We start from the raw sequence: 15,286 nt of genomic DNA, 5'->3' as shown, positions 1-15,286 counted from the left end.
GGGCAGAAATACTAAAAATCTTAATAGAAAGAGTTAATACTAAGCCACAATGTGTGTCATAGGAGTAGTGTTGAGCATTCCGATACCGCAAGTATCGGGTATCGGCCGATACTTGCGGTATTGGAATTCCGATACCGAGTTCCGATACTTTTGTGATATTGGAAATCCGAATCGGATCCATATTCATGTAAAAAATAAAGAATTAAAATAAAAAATATGGATATACTCACCTCTCCGGCGGCCCCTGGACCTTACCGCTGTAACGGGCAGCCTCCGTTCCTAAGAATGAGCGCGTGAAGGGCCTTCGATGATGTCGCGGCTTCTGATTGGTCGCGTGCCGCTCATGTGACCGCTCACGCGACCAATCACAGGCCGCGACATCATCGCAGGTCCTAAACTCCTCATTGAGGAGTTTAGGGCCTGCGATGATGTCGTGGCCTGTGATTGGTCGCGTGAGCGGTCACATGAGTGGCACGAGACCAATCACAAGCTGCGACGTCATCGAAGGTCTTAAACTGCTCATTCTTAGGAACGGAGGCTGCCGGTTACAATCGGTAAGGTCCAGGGGCCCCTGGACGTGTGAGTATATCCATATTTTTTATTTTAATTCTTTATTTTTTACATGAATATGGATCCCAGGGCCTGAAGGAGAGTTTCCTCTCCTTCAGACCCTGGGAACCATCCAGGATACCTTCCGATACTTGAGTCCCATTGACTTGTATTGGTATCGGGTATCGGTATCGGCGATATCCGATATTTTTCGGGTATCGGCCGATACTATCCGATACCGATACTTTCAAGTATCGGAAGGTATCGCTCAACACTACTTAGGAGTCCTTATATAGGAAGATCAACACATTGGAGTATATCAGGCTCCTTGCTATGCCCGATGTGGAGCATAAACAAGTTTAGTTGACCTGGTTGTAGGGAGCAAAGTCTAAACCTGGAATGAGTGTATTACAATTGACTGTTTCCAATGCTGTCATCTGTGTGACAGCATAAAAACACCAGCAGCTCTGCTCAGTGGTGAGTTAGTTACCACTGGTCAGAGAGCTGCTGTTCCCTCCATGTCAGATGTCAGCATGTAAGCCAGCAGCTGTGACCAGCAGTTAAAAGGTGGAGATGGAGGAAGACATGAGTCAGGTAGATTCTACCCAGCCTCATCACATCTGCTCAGTGCAGATTGGGTAAAATTGAGGAGGTGGAGGCTGAGGAGGAGAAGAAACAGGAGCTAGTTGCTAGTGCAGCAGAGGCTAGAATCCACACAAGGTTCATCCCATCTCTCCTACATGTCTGAGCTGAGGAGGGAAATGAGAAGGAGAAGATGAAGAATAGTCACCATGGTGGAGACAGGGAAGTGTTGGCTATAGGGAGCTTTGTACATATTGCTGACTTTATGTACCGTTGCTTTTCACATGACACTCGCGCTACATTCATATTGGCCAAAAAAGAGTACTGGTTGTTCCCCTGTTAGACCTAGGAGAACCTTGCATCTCTTCTTCCTGAGACAGAGAGGTCTACTAAAATGGTGCTATATCAGAAAGACATTGTGGAAAATATGTTGAAAAAATTCCCATCAGTAATCGATTGCGACGGGGGAAGCCTCCTCGCCCAAACAGAAGGCAAGTTTGGAGGCAAGGGAGATACACACAAGGCATAGCATAGTAAGAGGTACACTGACTAAGACCTGGGCCAATTTCATGACACCCTCCGAGCATCCATGCCCTGATTACCAAGCAATTTTTGAAAAGGAGGGGAAAGATTTTGAAGATGGTCAACCAATACTTAATTCCTCTGAGACCTTCAACTAATGGGTCTCAAAGCTGTACACCGGGCATGAGCTGTTCCTCTATGCCTTGGAAGTGTTGTGCTGCCCTGCTTCTAGTGTCTTGTCTGAGTAGGTTTTAATGACGCGGTGGGGGTTATAACAGGCAGGCACTTTGGACTGTCAACAAAAAATGCTAGTAGGCTCATTCTGATAAAAATGAACAAAGTAAGCAGAAACCCTGATATAACTAAGTAAAAAAGCAAAAGTGCATCTGAATAACAGAGTTTTTAGTAATACTGTTTTTTGATTAAAAAAAATAGCACAAAAGCCATCCCACCACATTAAAGTAACTCTGATCTGGACAGTCCTACACTGTCTAATATTAAAACCTTACCATGTGTCAATGTTGACCTCAGTGTTTTAATATTAGTCCCGATCAGAGTTACCTTGATGCAGTGGGATGGCTTGTGTGCTATTTTTTGATCAAAAAACAGTATTACTAAAAACGCTGTTATTTAGATGCACTTTTTGCTTTTTTACTTACCGTATATACTCGAGTATAAGCCGACCCGAGTATAAGCAGATGCCCCTAATTTTGCCACAAAAAATGGGAAAACTTAATGACTCGAGTATAAGCCTAGGGTGGAAAATGCAGCAGCTACTGGTAAATTTTAAAACTAGAAATAGATACCAATAAAAGTAAAATTAATTGATACATCAGTAGTTTAAGTGTTTTTGAATATCCATATTGAATCATGAGCCCCATATCATGCTCCATACAGTTCATTATGGCCCCATAAGATGCTCCATACAAAATACGCCCCATATAATGCTGCACAAATGTTGATTATAACCCCATAAGATGCTCAATACAGACATTTTCCCCATACAATGCTGCACAAATGCTGATTATGGCTCCATAAGATGCTCCATAGACACATTTGCCCCGTATAATACTCCACAAATGTGGATTATGGCCCCATAAGATGCTCCATAGAGATATTTGCCCAATATAATGCTGCACATGGCCCCATAAGATGCTCCATACAGATATTTGCCCCACATAATGCTGCACATAGCCCCGTACAGATATTTGCCCCATATACTGTTGCTGTGATTAAAAAAAATAAAAAAATCACATACTCACCTCTCAGGCCCCCGGTATTTGCTATATTCACCTGCTCCGCGTTCCACCGCCGCCCGCCGCTGTGCTTTCTGCACTGACATTCAGGCAGAGGGCGGCGCGCACTAATCGCATCATTATGCCTTCTGACCTGAGCATCACTACAGAGGACGCGGAAGACGCAGCAGCGCCAACGGTGGAATGGGGAGCAGGTGAATATTGCGCGCTGCGTTATACTCACCTGCTCCTGGTGCCATCGCTGCACGTCTGTTCCCCAGCTCCGGCAGCTTCTTCCTGTAGTGAGCAGTCACATGGTACCGCTCATTACAGTAATGAATATGCGGCTCCACCCCCGTGGGAGTGGGGTCCATATTCATTACTGTAATGTGCGGTACCATGTGACCACTCAATACAGTAAAAAGCTGCCGGTGCCGGGGAAAAAATGTGCAGGGACCACGCCAGGAGCTGGTTAGTATTATTACACAGCTCCGCACCCCTGCCGACCCCTGGGTATGACTCAAGTATAAGCCGAGAGGGTTACTTTCAGCCCAAAAAAGTGGGCTGAAAATCTCGGCTTATACTCGAGTATATATGGTAGTTACATCAGGGTTTTTGCTTACTTTTTTCTCTTGTAGGTTTTAATGTTTTGTGCCCAATGTGAACATGCGTTTAACCTCTGCATGTGTACTAACTTAAGTTAAGCTCCATTTTTGTGATTTTTTTTAAAAATGAACAAAGCCTGAATTATTCCCACTTTTCCACACCAACAGATGACAGCACATAACGTGTTTTTAATCTTCAATATTTTAATTAGGCCCTCCAGTTATTGCCTTTAAAGGTCTATGTATGACTGGAATATCGTCCTTATCATTTTTTTTTTCATTTTTCCCTGTCTTTGCACTTTGTGCAAAACATTTATGAGTGTAGGAGTAAATCAACTACACTTTCAAAATATTTTAATGAGGCCTGCAAATTGCTGCCTTCCAGGGTCTATGAATGACTGGGTGACCCTCCTTAACATTTTTTCCTGGCTTTGCTATTGCTTTTAAGCACTTTGTGGTATTGTTTATATATGTGTTTCCAGGTCTTTATTTGATTATACGTTAAAAGTTAGATTTTATTATCCTACTAATATTCATCCTTGCTGCTATCTCCCTTCTACTCTAATGTGTATGAGGCCCTCTTTTTGTGTAAAATATACACAGTGTATATCTGAGTCCCTCTTCCATCAAATTTTCGGCAGTTCTTGCTTCATTCATAAATTACACTGAAATTTCCAATCTTTTAATGAAGATTTAAATTTTGGTTTACTTAAATTATTTTTTAACCCCTTAATCCCATATGACGTACTATACCGTCGAGGTGGGGTGGGCCTTAATTCCCACCGACGGTATAGTACGTCATAGCGATCGGCCGCGCTCACGGGGGGAGCGCGGCCGATCGCGGCCGGGTGTCGGCTGCATATCGCAGCTGACATCCGGCACTATGTGCCAGGAGCGGTCACGGACCGCCCCCGGCACATTAACCCCCGGCACACCGCGATCAAACATGATCGCGGTGTACCGGCGGTACAGGGAAGCATCGCGCAGGGAGGGGGCTCCCTGCGGGCTTCCCTGAGACGATCGGTACAAGGTGATGTACTCACCTCGTACCGAACGTCTTCTCCCTGCAGGCCCCGGATCCAAAATGGCCGAGGGGCTGTATCCGGGTCCTGCAGGGAGCACTTCCGGGTCGGAGCAGGCTGCAGATGAAAGCTGCAGCCTGCTCCGATGAAAGTATGATCGCAGATATGATAGAGTGCTGTGCACACTATCAGATCTGCGATCTGTGATGTCCCCCCCTGGGACAAAGTAAAAAAGTAAAAAAAAAAATTTCCACATGTGTAAAAATAAATAAAAAAAATTCCTAAATAAATAATAATAAAAAAAAAAATATTATTCCCATAAATACATTTCTTTATCTAAAAAAAACAAACAAAAACAATAAAAGTACACATATTTAGTATCGCCGCGTCCGTAACGACCCAACCTATAAAACTGGCCCACTAGTTAACCCCTTCAGTAAACACCGTAAGAAAAAAAAAAAAAAAAACGCGGCAAAAAACAACGCTTTATTACCATACCGCCGAACAAAAAGTGGAATAACACGCGATCAAAAAGACGGATATAAATAACCATGGTACCGCTGAAAACGTCATCTTGTCCCGCAAAAAACGAGCCGCCATACAGCATCATCAGCAAAAAAATAAAAAAGTTATAGTCCTCAGAATAAAGCGATGCCAAAATAATTATTTTTTCTATAAAATAGTTTTTATCGTATAAAAGCGTCAAAACATAAAAAAATGATATAAATGAGGTATCGCTGTAATCGTACTGACCCGACGAATAAAACTGCTTTATCAATTTTACCAAGCGCAGAACGGTATAAACGCCTCTCCCAAAAGAAATTCATGAATAGCTGGTTTTTGGTTATTCTGCCTCACAAAAATCGGAATAAAAAGTGATAAAAAATGGTCACGTGTCCGAAAATGTTACCAATAAAAACGTCAACTCGTCCCGCAAAAAACAAGACCTCACATGACTCTGTGGACCAAAATGTGGAAAAATTATAGGTCTCAAAATGTGGAGACGCAAAAACTTTTTTGCTATAAAAAGCGTCTTTTAGTCTGGTTTCACACTTGCGTTTTTATCTGCATGCGTTTTTTTAAAAAACCGCATGTGTGAAAAAATGCATGTAAACGCGGTAAAACGCATGCGTTTTTATAGAAAAACACAAGAAAACAAGAAAAAAACAAAAAACCCTAACCCTACCCCTAACCTGAAATACGTGGCACGGAAATACGTGGCACTGAAATATACGTTTATATACGTATATACGTATATAAGTGCCACGATATTTCAGTGGCCACGTATATAAGTGCCACGTATTTAAGTGCCACGTATTTAAGTGCCACGTATTTAAGTGCCACGTATTTAAGTGCCACGTATTTAAGTGCCACGTATTTACGTGCCACGTATTTTTCAGTGCCTAAAATACGTGGCACTGAAATACGTGGCACTGAAATATCGTGGCACTGAAATATCGTGGCACTGAAGTATTTACGTGCCACGTATTTTTCAGTGCCTGAAATACGTGGCACTGAAATACGTGGCACTGAAATACGTGGCACTGAAATATCGTGGCACTGAAATATCGTGGCACTTAAATACGTGGCACTTAAATACGTGGCACTTAAATACGTGGCACTTAAATACGTGGCACTTAAATACGTGGCACTTATATACGTGGCACTTATATACGTGGCACTTATATACGTGGCACTTATGACTGTCAGAAAATGTTCAGTAAACGGTTAGGGGTGAGGTTAGGGGTAGGGTTTCAGGTAGAATTGGGCAGTTTCCACTGTTCAGGCACATCAGGGGCTCTCCAAACGCAACATGGCGTCCAATCTCAATTCCAGCCAATTCTGCGTTGAAAAAGTAAAACAGTGCTCCTTCCCTTCCGAGCTCTCCCGTGCGTCCAAAAAGGGGTTTACCCCAACATATGGGGTATCAGCGTACTAGGGACAAATTGAACAACAACTTCTGGGGTCCAAGTTCTCTTGTTATCCTTGGGAAAATAAAAATTTTGGGGGCTAAAAATCATTTTTGTGGGAAAAAAAATATGTTTTATTTTCACGGCTCTGCGTTGTAAACTGTAGTGAAACACTTGGGGGTTCAAAGTTCTCACAACACATCTAGATAAGTTCCTTGGGAGGTCTAGTTTCCAATATGGGGTCACTTGTGGGGGGTTTGTACTATTTGGGTACATCAGGGGCTCTGCAAATGCAACGTGACGCCTGCAGACCAATCCATTTAAGTCTGCATTCCAAATGGCGCTCCTTCCCTTCCGAGCTCTGTCATGCGCCCAAACAGTGGTTCCCCCCCACATAGGGGGTATCAGCGTACTCAGGACAAATTGGACAACAACTTTTAGGGTCCAATTTATCCTGATACCCTTGTGAAAATACAAAACTGGGGGCTAAAAAATCATTTTTGTGAAAAAGAAAAATAATTTTTATTTTCACGGCTCTGCGTTATAAACTGTAGTGAAACACTTGGGGGTTCAAAGTTCTCACAACACATCTAGATAAGTTCCTTGGGGGGTCTAGTTTCCAATATGGGGTCACTTGTGGGGGGTTTGTACTGTTTGGGTACATCAGGGGCTCTGCAAATGCAACGTGACGCCTGCAGACCAATCCATTTAAGTCTGAATTCCAAATGGCGCTCCTTCCCTTCCGAGCTCTGTCATGCGCCCAAACAGTGGTTCCCCCCCACATAGGGGGTATCAGCGTACTCAGGACAAATTGGACAACAACTTTTAGGGTCCAATTTATCCTGATACCCTTGTGAAAATACAAAACTGGGGGCTAAAAAATCATTTTTGTGAAAAAGAAAAATAATTTTTATTTTCACGGCTCTGCGTTATAAACTGTAGTGAAACACTTGGGGGTTCAAAGTTCTCACAACACATCTAGATAAGTTCCTTGGGGGGTCTAGTTTCCAATATGGGGTCACTTGTGGGGGGTTTGTACTGTTTGGGTACATCAGGGGCTCTGCAAATGCAACGTGACGCCTGCAGACCAATCCATTTAAGTCTGAATTCCAAATGGCGCTCCTTCCCTTCCGAGCTCTGTCATGCGCCCAAACAGTGGTTCCCCCCCACATAGGGGGTATCAGCGTACTCAGGACAAATTGGACAACAACTTTTAGGGTCCAATTTATCCTGATACCCTTGTGAAAATACAAAACTGGGGGCAAAATTTCATTTTTGTGAAAAAAAAAAAAAAAAATTATTTTCACGGCTCTGCGTTATAAACTGTAGTGAAACACTTGGGGGTTCAAAGTTCTCACAACACATCTAGATAAGTTCCTTGGGGGGTCTAGTTTCCAATATGGGGTCACTTGTGGGGGGTTTGTACTGTTTGGGTACATCAGGGGCTCTGCAAATGCAACGTGACGCCTGCAGACCAATCCATTTAAGTCTGCATTCCAAATGGCGCTCCTTCCCTTCCGAGCTCTGTCATGCGCCCAAACAGTGGTTCCCCCCCACATATGGGGTATCAGCGTACTCCAGACAAATTGGACAACAACTTTTGGGGTCCAATTTATCCTGATACCCTTGTGAAAATACAAAACTGGGGGCTAAAAAATCATTTTTGTGAAAAAAAAAATAATTTTTATTTTCACGGCTCTGCGTTATAAACTGTAGTGAAACACTTGGGGGTTCAAAGCTCTCAAAACACATCTAGATAAGTTCCTTAGGGGGTCTACTTTCCAAAATGGTGTCACTTGTGGGGGGGTTTAATGTTTAGGCACATCAGGGGCTCTCCAAACGCAACATGGCATCCCATCTTAATTCCAGTCAATTTTGCATTGAAAAGTAAAATAGCGCTTCTTCCCTTCTGAGCTCTGCTATGCGCCCAAACAATGGTTTACACCCACATATGGGGTATCGTCGTACTCAGGACAAATTGCACAACAACTTTTGTGGTCTAATTTCTTCTCTTACCCTTGGGGAAATAAAAAAATGGGGGTGAAAAGATCATTTTTGTGAAAAAATATGATTTTTTATTTTTACGGCTCTGCATTATAAACTTCTGTGAAGCACTTGTTGGGTCAAAGTGCTCAACACACATCTAGATAAGTTACTTAAGGGGTCTACTTTCCAAAATGGTGTCACTCGTGGGGGGTTTCAATGTTTAGGCACATTAGGGGCTCTCCAAACGCAACATGGCGTCCCATCTCAATTCCAGTCAATTTTGCATTGAAAAGTCAAATGGCGCTCCTTCCCTTCTGAGCTCTGCCCTGCGCCCAAACAATGGTTTACACCCACATATGGGGTATCAGTGTACTCAGGACAAATTGCACAACAATTTTTGGGGTCCAATTTCTTCTCTTACCCTTGGGAAAATAAAAAATTGGGGGTGAAAAGATCATTTTTGTGAAAAAATATGATTTTTTATTTTTACGGCTCTGCATTATAAACTTCTGTAAAGCACTTGTTGGGTCAAAGTGCTCACCACACATCTAGATAAGTTCATTAGGGGGTCTACTTTCCAAAATGGTGTCACTTGTTAGGGGTTTCAATGTTTAGGCACATCAAGGGCTCTCTAAATGCAACATGGCGTCCCATCTCAATTCCAGTCAATTTTGCATTGAAAAGTCAAATGGCGCTCCTTCCCTTCCGAGCTCTGCCATGCGCCCAAACTGTGGTTTACCCCCACATATGGGGTATCAGCGTACTCAGGACAAATTGTACAACAACTTTTGGGGTCTATTTTCTCCTGTTACCCTTGGTAAAATAAAACAAATTGGAGCTGAAATAAATTTTGTGTGAAAAAAAGTTAAATGTTCATTTTTATTTAAACATTCCAAAAATTCCTGTGAAACACCTGAAGGGTTAATAAACTTCTTGAAAGTGGTTTTGAGTACCTTGAGGGGTGCAGTTTTTAGAATGGTGTCACACTTGGGTATTTTCTATCATATAGACCCGTCAAAATGACTTCAAATGAGATGTGGTCCCTAAAAAAAAATGGTGTTGTAAAAATGAGAAATTGCTGGTCAACTTTTAACCCTTATAACTCCGTCACAAAAAAAAATTTTGGTTCCAAAATTGTGCTGATGTAAAGTAGACATGTGGGAAATGTTATTTATTAAGTATTTTGTGTGACATATGTCTGTGATTTAAGGGCATAAAAATTCAAAGTTGGAAAATTGCGAAATTTTCAAAATTTTCGCCAAATATTCGTTTTTTTCACAAATAAACGCAAGTTATATCGAAGAAATTTTACCACTAACATGAAGTACAATATGTCACGAGAAAACAATGTCAGAATCGCCAAGATCCGTTGAAGCGTTCCAGAGTTATAACCTCATAAAGGGACAGTGGTCAGAATTGTAAAAATTGGCCCGGTCATTAACGTGCAAACCACCCTCGGGGCTTAAGGGGTTAAAATCCTTTTGAATTTTTTCTTTATGTACATGTAATTGTACAGGAAATAATGTTCTTATCATTTTGTCCTGTAAACTCCAATTCCTCTTTGAATTTGAAAGTTTTAATATCATTCCTTAAAGTGGAGCAAAAGTTCTCAGCAGCAATCTGGGAGTCAGATATCCTTCCAGGGGGCTTCCCCATGCTGTTCTCCTTCCATTCAGCACTTTTTTAATCCATTTCAACATTTTAACTGCCTTTCCTTGTAGAGTCAGTAGGAAAAATGCTTTGATTTTCTATCGACTTCCACTTGTTACTTGAAATGGGCATCCGAGCATTAGAAATAACTCAGTTCGAGAAACGAGCTTCTGAGCATTTTAGTGCTTGCTCATCCCTAATATTTAATCATCATTTTGCTAAGTCCATCATAGGAGATTGACTATTTTTAATGACTCTGTGCAGTGGATAATTAAAATGTGTCCTGATTGAGAAACCATCTCTATTTTATAATGTGTATGTGTACTTATAGATGATACGGACAGAGTCGAGGTTATTTAGTTAAAAAAATACAATAAATATGTTATTTCACTTTGCAAAATTAAAGACTTCATAGAATTGGGTTTTTTTACGTTGAATGTTGTGGTTGTATTTCTTTTTCAAACCTTTTTATATATATAAATATATATGGAATTGGATATTTGGAAAGGCAACATAACAATAATTAAGTTCAATTCGCAAAATGTGCTCAGAGAATAGTTTTTGAAGTTGATGTACTTGAGCTTTTTGTACCAAAGTGACTTTGTTTTAGAGTTTTCTTTGTGTTAAGAATTTCTCTGGGCAATGTTGTTTAGTGTAAATTTTCTTTGATGTCCTATAAATGGCATACTACTCTTAAAGCTTCATATCATAAAGCGTAAGGTTAATCAATTGTTCTTGAGTCAGGTAGAGCTATTGAAGTTCCTTATGGTATCGAGCAGGTACTACTTCAATCTTATTTTTTCTTTCAAAAATACTTAAAAAGTTACAGAAAACAAACTTAAAGTACTGTTTATTAATTCTCCAGAGTTGATGGATTGTGGAGGTGACTAGTCAACTCCAAATACATTTATTGGACTCAATATATAAGACTTATCTATTGTCTTTTTTTTAAAGTCATGCCTCGTTTTGCTGAACAAGTGGAAGTTGCCATTGAAGCGTTGAGCACAAATATCCCCCAATCATTTGAAGAGAATGAGTTTATTGATGCATCTCGACTAGTTTACGATGGTGTGAGGGACATTAGGAAAGCTGTACTCATGATAAGGGTAAGTAATATCTTTTCTGAGCAGGTAGAACACAAAGTCAATGGCTATTGAAACTCTCTTGAATTCAGGAATATCATCATCAATCTTTTAATGTTATCTGCCTGAAAATCTAGGTCTGGTGAATGGGTCCACCTACCTGCAAATATGTGAAGTAAGATCTCTCCTAAAGGCCATCACTTTGAAAAAGCTACCTCGATCATAACTAGATTTTTCTATTCCTATGTACATATGAAGGCCTACAAATCTACAAGGCTAAATTTCAATGTAATTTTGGGTCTCAAGAGATCTGATTGTACAATATTTAAACTGTGTTTGTTCATGTTGTATCCTATCGTGTGAGCCAGATGGTTGAGAAGATCAAAGTTTCAATTACTTACCTATTGAGAGAGTAGTTAGTTTTTCACAACCTAAGCTCGAACTATTGCACCCTGATGTTCTTTTGTAAGATAAGATAACATTTTTGAGTTTTTTCTCAATTCTTAGCTCATACATACTGATAACTTTACAAGTAGTCAAAATGCTTGGTATTATCTAATTTTTTATTTTTTTTAAAGACTCCTGAAGAATTAGAAGATGACTCTGACTTTGAACAGGAGGATTATGATGTCAGAAGTCGAACAAGTGTTCAAACGGAAGATGACCAATTGATTGCTGGGCAGAGTGCCAGAGTAAGTTACTATCTAAATAATAGTAGTAGTAGCAGTAGTAGTACTAGTAGTAGTAGTAATGTGTTGTCTCATATTAGTCATCACCAGTAAAAAACAGAAGCAAAAATGTTTCAATATTTATGAAACTTAATGGATTAATGGGTGGTTTAAAAGGTTTTGGCTATTCTAACCACTTACAATTATTTTGTATGGATGGAGGAAGCCATGGCCAAAAGTTCAATATATCTGCTTGGGAAATGTAGTGCTAAATACTGATCAAGTATGGACTAGCTAAAAAAGCAGCTCCTGCTCTGGTACACCCATTGCATTTCAATCAGAGCAGTAGTCATTAGTAAGTCCATCATACACATCAGCCTAAAAGTATCTGGACCTGTCAATATCACCAGGACCATTGGACAGCCTAGATTCTGAGAAGTCCGATCCTCCAGGTACAGCGCACCCCGACGCGCGTTTCGGAATTAATCCTTCGTCAGGGGGTGATCACCGTCAGGGTCACACCCTGACAAAGGATTAATTCCGAAACGCGCGTCGGGGTGCGCTGTACCTGGAGGATCGGACCCCTAAAATGATAAGGTATATTTTATATTTTTTTATTCATTCTTGCTTACTGAACCTAGCGCTCATTATATGTGTTCTGGGTGTAAATACTATCACTTATATAGTTCACATATACTATTATTGTTCTTGGCGAATATACTGCTATCTACATTGTTTATATATATTTCTCTGCCTATAATAGGCTTCACATATAATTGTTTTTGCACTAGTGCACTTTAATTGCACTTTTTTGCACACACATTTTTTAGCTTTTTTATCATATGCACTTCTTTTGCAGTTGTATTTTTTATATAGTGTGTTGCACTTGATATATAACTTTTGATGCACTTTTGTGTGCCTTGTGGTTCAAGCAAATGAATTTTAGGCATTTTTTCTATATACATACCTGGCCTTTTATGTGTCTGTTTTATTGGTGCTAGTGTATCTTCACTATATTTTGATACATATGTATATATATCTTTTTAGTATATAGTTTATATTTACCTCCAGGTACAGGCACACTTTTGCATGTGCCAATTTTGCCCATTATATCCTTAATAAAGGCATTTTTATACTCTACTACGTTTTTATCTTGTCTCTGTTTAATTTGGTTAATATGTATAAATATTTATTTACCTTCCATATGTAAGGCGCACATTTGTTGACTTCCATACATAGGGTTCTTTGTTGTTCTATGACATTAGTAACAGAAGAATTTTTGAGAGGCCCATGGATCAGGTCTCTATAACAGACAAGGTGCGACAAACAATTGAAAGTGAGATGTCCCCTACTGTATGCCGTTAGTAACAGCAGAATTTTTTTTTAGTGTGGTTGACGCCAGTATAACCTAGAAGATATGCTCCAAACAATTTTAAATTCAGACTTAACCTGCTGTATCACGCTTGAAAAACCCCCAAAATGTTTTTTTCTATGTGCAACAGCTCTGCACATAGGGACTGACACATCTTACACTACAGCCAACCTATCAGATGTAGACCAACCATGACTTTTCACATTTCCACAAATGTGTGTTAAAATCTGCAGCAGCAGCAACAGCAGGCACAGAAGCCACACTAAAGATATCACAGAGTACATTTACACAAGATTATTGCAGCATACTAAAAAATGCAACATTGCATAGTCTGTACAGTATGCGATTAGAGTGCAAATTCCTTGGAAATCCAAGACTTGTTCAACTTGATGAAAGTTAGGTGGTTTACACTCTCAAGAGACAATCTGCTGCGCTTATCCATCAGGATACCACCAGCAGCACTGAATACACATTCTGAGAGAATGCTGGCTGCCAGTCATGATATAACCTCCAAGACATGTGAGGCGAGTTCAGGCTACTCGTCCATTTTTGAAGACCGAAATGTGAAAGGGTCCAAACTCTCCCTGATGTTATTGATATTCAGTTCTAGATACTCCTGCACCATCATCTCCATTTGTTCACTAAGTGTAAGATTTGGACTCTGTTGTGCTGGTGGACAAACTGGTCTAGAAAAAGAGTCAAAGGTCTCACAGAAATTGCTTGTTCAATTTACACTACTGCTGCTGCTGCTAATGTTTTGTTGTTGATGAATTGATGTGCTGGACATTGAAAGTTTAGAGCTGCGATACGAACTGTGTGTTTCTCTGCTGTCTTGGGGAAAAGGCACCTATATGTCAGGCTCTACCATAAGGTCCATGTCCATGCTGTGTTGGTGGCTGGGTAACACTGATGCTTGTTTTTTCCATCACCCCACCAACCACTAACAACAGAGATGGGATGATTATCCTCTTCCTCTCCTGACAGATGCTCACCCATCACCTCTTCCTCCCCCATTTGTTCTTCAGATCTTGCATCTTCACTAACAATTTGTGTGCTATTACCAGCACCTTTCAATCACAGTAATCCACCCTCCCTTGGCATCTGCCTGTGTGATGACAGTCTGGGACTTTGAGACAATGTTATCCCTTCAGCATCCTCCTCTGTTTCCTTCACTTCCTCTGAGATCACCAACTTCTCCCACAGGATATTCAAAGTGTGCTCCAGCATATAGGTGACTGGAATAGAAATGCTGATGATGGGGCTGTCAGCACTAACCATCTTAGTAGCCATTTTGAAAATGTGCCCACTCAATAAAAGTGATATGCCCAAGTCTGTACTGTGTTGGCCCAGGCTATATGACATGACATACTGATTCAGGGCTCGTTGCTGCTGCCACAGCCAGTGCAACATGTTCAGAGTGAAATTCCACAGTGTCAGCACATCGCATATCAACCTGCTAACTGGCATGGAGAAAGACCTTTGTATCGATGCAAGTTGATGACCTGAGGGGTGTGAATGGCGGAAGTCAGCACACAGCTTCCGTGCTTTCTGCAACAGATGACCCAGGCCAGGATAGTGGTGGAGAAAATGCAGTACCACCAGGTTGAGGACGTGAGCCATGCAACGCATGTGTGTGAGCTTGCCTCACCGTAGAGCCATCATCAGGTTCGCACCGTTATCGGACACGGCCTTCCATGGATGCAGGTTCAGTGAAGAAAACCATTGCTCAAACTCGGCCTAGAGAGCTGTCCACAACTCTTCAGCTGTATGACTGTGATCATGAAGGCATATCAATTTTAACACTGCATGATTGGGGTGAGCCCTGGCTGCGCAGTACGGAGGTTGGGGGATTTGCTTTACACTGTTAGAATGCGTGTCTCCTTAAGCAGAGGTTGAGGGCAGAGGTGGAGGCCATAAAGGAGATAGAGGAGAAGGCATAACCAGTGGAGGAAGTGTTATATATTGAGGTTTGTCCTGCAAGCCTTGGGGATTTCAAGATTTATGGAGCAGCACTTGCCCCCATAGCCACCAGAGTCATCCAGTGCCCAGTCAGCAAGATGTAATGCCCTTAGCTATGCTTACTTGTCCAAGTGTCTATGGTGA

At 41.1% G+C, this 15,286-nt stretch overlaps 1 protein-coding gene across 4 annotated transcripts in view; it reads left to right on the top strand.

The window, feature by feature from the left end:
• LOC143793370 (catenin alpha-2) overlaps nucleotides 1-15,286 on the top strand; it is a 1,050,189-nt gene that overhangs the window by 747,076 nt on the left and 287,827 nt on the right. For all 4 annotated transcript variants that reach the window (XM_077280277.1, XM_077280276.1, XM_077280279.1 and 1 more), the window contains 2 exons: nucleotides 11,016-11,167; nucleotides 11,722-11,835. In XM_077280277.1, the coding sequence (XP_077136392.1) occupies nucleotides 11,016-11,167; nucleotides 11,722-11,835 (266 nt within the window). The remainder of the gene's footprint in view (nucleotides 1-11,015; nucleotides 11,168-11,721; nucleotides 11,836-15,286) is intronic.

Source organism: Ranitomeya variabilis, chromosome 1, assembly GCF_051348905.1.
Source record: "Ranitomeya variabilis isolate aRanVar5 chromosome 1, aRanVar5.hap1, whole genome shotgun sequence".
NCBI classification, from domain to species: Eukaryota; Metazoa; Chordata; class Amphibia; order Anura; family Dendrobatidae; genus Ranitomeya; species Ranitomeya variabilis.
This window is presented reverse-complemented; position numbering and strand designations above follow the sequence as displayed.